This window comes from Ylistrum balloti, unplaced genomic scaffold, assembly GCF_031769215.1.
Source record: "Ylistrum balloti isolate Yb309-2 unplaced genomic scaffold, AGI_CSIRO_Ybal_v1 Utg369572, whole genome shotgun sequence".
NCBI classification, from domain to species: Eukaryota; Metazoa; Mollusca; class Bivalvia; order Pectinida; family Pectinidae; genus Ylistrum; species Ylistrum balloti.
Window position 1 is genome coordinate 236,757 of NW_026781867.1, and position 9,922 is coordinate 246,678.

At 36.3% G+C, this 9,922-nt stretch overlaps 1 protein-coding gene across 1 annotated transcript; it reads left to right on the plus strand.

The window, feature by feature from the left end:
• Nucleotides 1-6,445: 6,445 nt before the first annotated feature.
• LOC132565084 (mRNA decay activator protein ZFP36L2-A-like) lies at nucleotides 6,446-8,971 on the plus strand. Its single transcript, XM_060229693.1, has 2 exons — nucleotides 6,446-6,573; nucleotides 6,713-8,971. Exons 1-2 carry the CDS (start codon nucleotides 6,475-6,477, stop codon nucleotides 7,901-7,903), a joined length of 1,290 nt encoding a protein of 429 aa, XP_060085676.1. The 5' UTR covers nucleotides 6,446-6,474; the 3' UTR covers nucleotides 7,904-8,971.
• Nucleotides 8,972-9,922: the final 951 nt, after the last annotated feature.

The window sequence follows — 9,922 nt, forward strand, 5'->3', positions numbered from 1 at the left end:
CGTTTTGGGTGTGACACATTTATCCATCTATTCTTCTTGTTTGTCGAAATAACAAAGTAATTTCCACCACAATCTAGTGTATACATCAGAAAGGTTATAAATTGTGTGTTATTCCCATGTAACGGCACCGACAATTATCGGGTGTTAAATAACATAAATAATGTATTTGATGCAGTACCTAGAGTGGTGAAGTTACGTAGGATCAAAGATGGCCATTGTCACCTTCACCCTGTCGAGTGTTATTTACATAACGACTCCCCCCAAAAGGACTACTCCGATTCCGTAGTCAAGGGCTGACTCCAGCCGCCTTTCTATTAGCGTTCTGTTGGTATATCCCAAAGGTCAATAGGAGTCCTTTTTGAGCCAATTAACGCCTTAATTAATAATGAATACCTTCTAGTCTCGGTGCCAATAAAAAGTATCTATGAACTCTCGCAGAGATTAAACGAGCTAACACCCTGGCCCCCTTGGGCGAGTTTTTGTCCGATGTCGATAGTTTCCCTCACACCTTTTGCGGAACCTATAGATCCTTTGGCCCCTAATTGGTGCCCATGGTCTCACAATGAACACCTATGTATCACAAACCTGGTCGCGGTGTGCTTGTAAGTTTTGTGCAGTGTTTCACGGCGTGGTACAAACTGCTATCTTCAGCTGTGCGACAAATGCAAGAAAACAAAGCTTTATGTATATTACATGGCTTGCTAATTCCACGTGCGAAGTCATGTATTGTTGTTACAGTAATTTCTACCATTGGTAATTTTTTGTTTTTTTTGTTTTCCGTGACCTTTGATGTGCAATCAAAGACCCCTGGTGGTGCTATATTATAAGTATACCGATACAATTGTTGAATACGATTTTTAAATAGCGAAATGAGAAGACATGATTTTTTAAACTGTGTAAGATGGAATTAAGATTTAAGATACAACTTAAAATGTAAGATACAAGATGAAATGTACGGTACAAGTTGAAATGTACGGTACAAGTCGAAATGTAAGATACAAGTCGAAATTTAAGATACAAGTTGAAATGTAAGACACAAGTTAAAACTTAAGATACAAGTTGAAATGTACGGTACAAGTTGAAATGTACGGTACAAGTTGAAATGTACGGTACAAGTTGATATGTAAGGTACAAGTTGAAATGAAACAAGTTGAAATATAAGGTACAAGTTGAAATATAAGATACAAGTTGAAATATAAGATACAAGTTGAAATGTAAGATACAAGTTGAAATTTAAGATACGTGTTAAAATTTAAGATATTGGTTAACTATTATGTAAAGATACAAAAAGTTAAATAATGATACGGTTTTAATATTTGTGGCAAAGTCCACATGTCGTACATCGGATACGTGTATCCGAAAGTGTATCCAACAAGTATCTTGGCGTGTATCACATACTGACAGAGGTGGAAGAAAAAAGTTAAACATGCTAAATTCAAGTGGAATATAAGTTTGTTACATATGATTGATACATTTTCAGTAGTTAATGTGTAAGATACCATTTAATGTTTAAGATACCATCTAATCTGTTTAGAAACGTGTCTTAAGATGCGAGATACAAGTTAACATGTTCGAATTGTATAATGTTTAGTTCAAGGCTTCCATACAGAGCGAACATTGTAGCTAATTCCTTGTTAATTAATTACCTACCTATCATGACAAGTAATTTATCAAAATATTTAAAACATTAAAATATAATGGAAATGAATATAATTTACATTAGGAAATACACCTTTTTAGCAGTTGGTTAATAAGTCCGTGGTGAACAACTGGGCGTCCTGCTTATAAAACGTTGTGGTGGTCCTATTTGTAAGATAATCTTTCAATGCAACAGATGCTTAATATATTACGTAATCAATTTAGGAACAATAAGAGTAATGGGATACTCAGGTATAATGATTGATCTAGATTACATCATAGTTATTTATAACATTGACGAATGCACGTTACATCAAAGTTACATGCAGAATGGGTCAATAATATGTCACAGCTGGAATCGAGATTACAATTTGGGTGGTAATTTTATAAGAGTTACGTCCCTTGGTCCATGACTGTCGCGACTGTCGCTAAACAAGTGTTAGCTTGTAACAGACATTTTACGTTCATAAAGATTAAAACAGTATCAGGTATATGATATTTAGATATAAACATGATTCATAAATGGATGATTCATACTTCATCAACAGGTGCTCGCTTAATGTAACAGTCACGAAACGCTCTCATTTACCATTCCATCTGTTTTAATATTCTATTCATTCAAACCTAGATGGGAAATAACACGCGTTGAAGATCATTTGAAAATATTATAATGATGCTGTTCATTCAAACCCATTTCACGTTGACAAAATTAAGATGACATCCTCTCATCACATTCCGTCGGTCTAACATGGTGTTGATAGGGTGTCTCCAATGAAGGCTGCTGTGACTGATGACGACGAAAGGACACACTCTCCCTGCATCCATTCTCCTTCTTGTACTCCGATCTAATCCTGTTTTAAATTTAAACTCTCGAGTCAGAAACCTATTTAAGAAAACACCGCGGGGCAAAACCATGACAGCTGGCTTATTTTCTACTGTTCTTATCGCCATCACGGATGACCTTTCTCATGACCTTCAGACGATTATTTCAGGCAAAAAAGACGTTTCTAATTTTACCTTGCAACTGATACTCTGAGTTTGTCTGTTTTTATCCCTTACATTCCAGCAATGAAATAGTAGATTCGGGAACACAAACAATGGGTCCAGCTCACTGACACGATAACAATATCTTAGGGTACTCCAATGTCATCTGCATGTTGTTCCACCTATGTAATATATATAAGTGCTATTGTTGGACATATTTATATATATGTGTGTGCGTGTTTTGTGTTTTCAAAATTCAGACATTATATAAGAAATGAGTCATTCTCAGAAAAATAGCTATCATATGTCACAAATCAAAATTAAAACGGAAAACGTGTCTTGTGAAATATGTCTGAGAGCAGTCCTGGTACCGGACAGTGAGGGACTGCTGGTGTGTAGTTGTCAGGTTTGTGTAAATATTCTTACCTATCATTTTTATGAATTAATCACTGCTGTCGTCAATGACACCAAATTCTACACATACTTATTCAGGCACACGAGCGACACACTTAAAATATTATCGAGTTAGCTCGGGGTAAGTTACGGGAATAATAATAATAATAATAAATTCGAGGAATGACAGGTGCGATGACCACCGAGACGATGGACGGAACGAGGTAACGATGTCATGTAACTCATCTATCTAGAATTTGACACATTCTGGGTCAGTTAGTAAGAACCCCTAGAGGTGTGTATATTTTCAATCATATGATGTTTTTATCAATAGTGTTGTATCAATTACTCCGATGACACATGCGTAGGATGATTATAATTTGGCGTCGATGATATCGACACCTCGTGTAGATTTCTCAATACACGCATAGATACGGAGCAAGTTATTGACTGAAATGGACGTGCAATGTTTATCAATGTGAATTTCGAAATAAAAACTCATCCATGAAGTCAGATCGTAAACAGTTTGACGTGATACGGAACTGTTACGCTTGAGTTATCTTTTTTATAAGTAAACAAGCGATCGTCCCTGTTAAATAAATACGTAGTTTTAGTACGTATATGTTGCAATTAACACCAACTGTAGGTAATATGTAGAAATCCCCGATTAGGACCGATGCAATGGATTTTGTCAGTTTATCTCTACAATGTTTGATTATATATGGTTTAACTTAAGAAGGGTTTTCTTTGTCAGGCAGCTTAAATCCCGGGGGTAGTCAGGATTATCTCCGAGTATGAACGGTCAGGAGGTGGGGCAGATGATACCATGGGGTATGGCAGGTGAATATACACCTTACCTGTCAGGTTTTGTTGTTAATTAATTCTGACAATCGTTGAAGATACCACCTACTGTATACAAACCAATTATCTATCTAATACCGGTAACTATGAAAATTTGTCTCACAGACATGACAAAGTTTTTTTTTACCTGCCACCACAGGTGTGCTAGTGTTCATGTTAACATATACAGGTATTACAGTGGTCAACCGTCTTTCCATTATACGACCTGATGGGGTGTCTGTTTCTGACGTACCTGTCATATATTGTTAATAAAACGTGGCTGTATAAATGCTGTCATAAAATATACAATGTTATATTGAAGTCGATGAACATGACATTTTTACATACCCCAATACTTACTGCTAATTACTAAACTAATATTGTGTTCGTTTCATATCGATGTCAATCAATACTGCAATTAAAATCAATTTCTCGTAAATCTTTCAGGTCTTCTAAATTGTTAGGAAAACGACATAGCTGTCACTTTTGTTTTCAATTATTGTCAAAACTCAAAAACTGAGACGAATATCTCAACGTGGACTTTACCTGTACTCCTTTATTGAGCATTCGTTAATTAACATACAGATGTTAATTCACAATTGTTTTATGCCTGATACTAAAATCCAGTGGAGCTTGTAACTACTCTACAGTAAAAACATAGCCTCGTCTCTTTGACCGGAGTGAGATATTGTTATGAAAACATTACGGACTGTAGTGTACACAACGGACAGGTGGAAACTTCCTTACCTGTATAGATAGGTATGGTATGTAAGTCAATGAGTGACATTAAGAAAAGGTGGGTCTATGTTCTCCACAATGGACAAATTTAAATAAATTGAATCATACATGTTATAAATTTGTGTCATTTACGGCGAAACTACTCCTTATAATTTTCCAATAGCTTTGGAAATGAAAACATTGATTTATGTACCAGATGACTAAAAACAAAACATTAATATTCATTTACACAGACATCAACCCTACTGGCTGATTTATACACATTATTATTATTATTGTTTTTGTCAAATTTCCAATCGTCCTGTTTCTAAGAATAAAATGGAAATCCAGGTAGGGTTTTTCTTTAACAACCCACGCACACTGTTTACCTGTAGTGCCTTACTCATCCAGGTGACCTACAATTGCTGGTATCACCTGTCACACACACAACAAGCGAAACAGCGTCATTAAAATCAACAAAGTTTGTCTGCATTGCGAAATGATTTTATTTAATAATTGTCGAAAATAGTTAGAAGTTCACACATCACGAAATGGCCTTAGGTATTATCCGCAACAACTTACGTAATTAGTATATAAAATGAGTAAATAGCGAGATGCTGGTTAAAAATTAACCAAAAAAAATTGACAAGTAATTAAACCTCCCTGGTGTTAATTAATGTGCTAACACCATCGTCTCGTTAAATATTACACGTATCAGATCAACTTCACGCCTTCATCAGCAGGTGCGAAAATTATTAACTTCCTATTATTCAGGTGAAATTTAATTATTCAATAATTGCAAGATCAAATGACAACTTATGTAAACAATATCACATTATGGTAAATAGACTTTTTTTTTTATTTCTGTATGTAAATAATAATATGTAATACCATCACTGATGTAGCCCGAGTATCAGCAGACCTTATAATCTTACTTTGTCGTTAAAGTCAACATAGACTAAGTCACGCCACCACAATTTAGACTTTGTACGTCGTAAGTTGATATTAAAATGAAGGCAAGTAGATGCTCCTGGTCGAGGAGAAATTATCTGATAAATAATCATAACTTTAATCTGTGTATTTTTGTCAAAGATAGTAAACTAAATATCTAACAAGGCCATGATTACATTTAAAAATGACGCACTCATACACGAAATTATTTTTAAAATGTAAATCCTAAACCACATGGCAACTGACGCTTTGGCGCCAAATAACACCAAAACCGCGGGAAACTTATCATGTGATCAACATTTACATCGCGGTTGTTAAAATACGACAGAAAAAATCAATACACAGTTCTCCCTCCCCCCAGACAAACTTAGCGTCTTTAAAAACGTTTCACAATACAACGGAAGCAAAGGATTGGAAGCTTGCGATGTTTCGCTACAGTAAACAGCTCTCATTGTAAACGTCTCCGAAACATAGCCACCCCCACGACGATAGCAAAATGATGTCATCAAGTGTCGAAACGTTCAAGGTCCCTTCGCCATCCGTTCATTAACAAAGAGTTTAAGCTCCAAAATGACGAAAATACATAACAAAAACAGCACAAATATAATCCTGGAGTTTGAAATAAACATATGAAAACACAATTAAGTTCAAATCGTCATTAAATTCCATAAATTAATGAAAATCTGTGACGAAAACACGTATCCCAAATTTCTGCTTTCGTTCCCGTCATACTATCACACATTCCGTTGGTGGAAATAGATTTCTATACTATCAGCCAATCAGGATCGTCGTAGTGAAACAGTTGATCAACACCAGCTGATTGACATTAAAACCCGCCCACTTATACCTCACCTCGTGGCTTTCGGCTCCGCCTACTTGGTTATAAATTCTCTACGGGCAAGCTGTGGATAACAGAATCGAGTTAGCTATCGGGATATACACACGTTGTTTATGTACGTCTGCGATATAAACAGTATTAGTGACACTCTTCCAGCCATGTCTACGGCTCTTGTCTCTGCATTTTATGATGTTAGGGAAGTTCTCTATCAGGTAAGTTGATTTTTTCAGTTGAAAGTTACGTTGTTATTTCATGTTGTCAGTTGTGCCTCGTTTGCCGTACGCGGTCGTAGTCTATGCCATGTGCTTAGTCTCGCCATTTTACTCATACGTGTTTTGATTATATTTACAGAACAGGAAAAATGACCAATTGAAAACACACTGTGTTATGGAGCGGAGAGCTACAATTGGCTCATCTTCAAACCTGACACAGAACAGGAATTTGTCGACCAACGGAGCTTTCATCCCTTTGAGTAAACCTCAGAGCATCCCTGTCACAGGGCACCCTACCACACTGATCTCAAATCTGAACAGGGACACTACCCAAGTCAGGGAACATAGAAAATTGGACAGGAGTATGAGTGAACCAGTTGGTGATAGAAACCTAAACAACCTCAACAGAAACAGAGTGCAGCAACAACAATCACAGGAACAACCACCTAACATTAATTCCAGTCGGTACAAGACTGAATTATGTCGACCATTCGAGGAAAGTGGACATTGTAAATACGGTGACAAGTGTCAATTCGCACATGGTGGTTTGGAGCTTCGTACTTTATCTCGTCACCCCAAGTACAAAACGGAATTATGTCGTACTTATCATACTATTGGGTTCTGTCCATACGGACCACGGTGTCATTTCATTCACAACGAGGAGGAGAGGAAACTTGCAATGGCTATGGAAGCACAGCAGCAGCAACAACAACAGAATAGCACAGCATCACAAGCCATGGTGAGTCGTCATTCTCCTCCACCCTCTGTGCCTTCACCTCAGCTCAAGAGACCATCTACTATCAATTTCAATTCTAGTTTCAATGGAAGTATGGGATCTACTGATTCAATTTCGACCCCGTCCAGTGCTAGCGAAAGTCCAAGTCTTAGTCCAACTTTGTTTACGGAGGAACTTTTACACGGACTTCAACATGTGCCTACCCACCACCATTCTAGTGCCTCGAGCAGTACCTCCAGTAGTCCTGTATTCAACTATTCATCGTCACCGGAGTTCAACTATCAATCTCTCATGACCCCTCTCAATGTTCAAACACAGGGGAACACGGACATGAATATGCTACAGCAACAATTCAACGCAATTTTGAACATTAGCCAGAATCAGCAGAACAATAACCAGTGTGTGTTCACAGAAATGGACTCGTTCGTTGCTCCCCCTTCTCCTCCGGACAGTATCTCCGGAGACAGTGTGGGCAGTGTCAGCAGCCTTAGTAGCAATGCCTCCAGTGGATTTACGAACACTTGTGGTACTGCCTTAGACATTAGCAAGTCTCTCCGTCTTCCCATCTTCAACAGGTTATCGCAAGATGACTGAACTTTGTGTTACCTTTTTGTGTTGGATAACATTCAAGTGTCAAAATTTGAATATATGGAGTTTTATTTTCAAAGCTGAATTAACTTGAAATCTCATCATTTTTATGTGCTTATAATTTTCAAATTCCAAGGAGGACATAACCTTGTTAAAAATGTGTACGTGTTGAAACAAAATGTTTATTACAGCGTTTTGTTTAATTATTGTAAACAAGAAAATGTTTGGGTTTCAAGTTCAGGGTGCTGAAAAAATAAATGTTGCAAGTGTGTATGACATAGCTGTATGTTTTGAGAGAGTTTGAAAGTATTACTTTTTTGTAATTTTATACAAATTTATTTATGTACGTGGTGTAAATTTATTAATATAAAAGTTCCATTCCTTTGTGAAAGTATTTATTTTGTAAAATTGAGAGCAGCAGGGCCAATAATATTATCACCTTTCAGGTGGTTATATAATTGAGGCATTGATTTTATTTGCATTGAGAGAGTTACGTGGTAACTTTCTGTACTTGGGACCCAAAATACATAGCAAAAAGCATTTGCAATGTATAATTCCATTTCTTATTCATTTTATTCAAAATTTTGAGTATAGACTAGAGCGCAAGTTCTAAATTACTATTTTAACAAGTGCCTTATTAAATTATTATTTTATTGACAACAGACTAAGCAGGTCGGACATTTTGTGCTACAAATAATGTTGATATACAGGCATATTTTTCCATCTATAAAAAATCCATTTCTTTTGACATAGCAATTTCATTGATAATACCAATTTATTTAATTTTTGTATCGAGTTATTTATTACAACTAAATCTATGCATTTGATTGTCACAAAAGATGTGTATGAAGTTGGGAGATCCCCTTTTACAAGCTAAGAGGTGGCTGTGTGAGAAATGTTACATTTTGTTTATATTTCGTTAAATTATGAAGACATCACCAAAGACATGGTTTACTATGTAATTCACATTTTTCAACTTTCATGGAATCCATAGTGTATAATATTCATCATTTTGTATTTATGGCAATTGCCCAAAATTGTTTGAATGCAAATTAAATTTTCAATGCTTTATAAAAAAAACTATTCTCTTTTCGTTTCTACATCAGACTGAAGGGTGGTCTAAAAAAATGCCCAAAAACTGATTTTCTCATTGCTTGGAGTATCTTGAACTTTAAATCTGAGTGATTTCACAAATGACCTTCACATTTTAAACAGTATTTTACGTGCACCAGACAGGTGTGCAATGTAATGTACTTTTCTTGAGCTAAGTGAAGATTGAATATTTAAATGTGGTAAACGACCAGTTTTAAGACAAGATACTTCAAGTTGAGAATTGGTGTGCAGGTGTTGACGAATAATTGTCAGTAGTCCAGGTAGAATTAGCTACCTGATGACAATATACTGGACTATTTCCAAGACTGGACAAATTCACCTAAATACGCTGTTTTAACGACTGAATGGGAGCATTTCAAATTTATTCCAACAGATATTTTTAATATCGGGAGTAAATGAAAGTGTATTTTTAGAGTCTAAATTACATATTACAGTTTATAGTAAATAGGGTCTGGTCCCGTTTCTATTAAAGAGGTCCGTTGAAAATACAATTCTGAAAATGGATATTTGAATAAGGTCTGTTTGGCCAGAAATATTTGAATAGCTTGGTTTGTACACTATCTAACCGACCCTCCAAGGTGAAGGTCATACGAGATAACATTTCAAATGCTCCACACGTTTAGACTATGCGAGATGCACATTAATTGATAAAGCCGACGAAACCAGAGCGATTGAAGAGGGCTATGGGTATTTCCTCTAAGTTTGAGTAATTGACTAAATTAGACTGATGAAGAAATCCATTTCAGCTAAGACTAATGCGGTCGAACTGTCACGAACGCCCCGCCAAGCTTACCTGTGCACGGATCTCGACACTGGATGACAGGGAGCAGTTGATTGATACACGTGGTCGCTACACAGATCTGTTTCACTGTGTCTAGTCTATATTTCTCTGTAGCGGTTAGGCATGAGTAA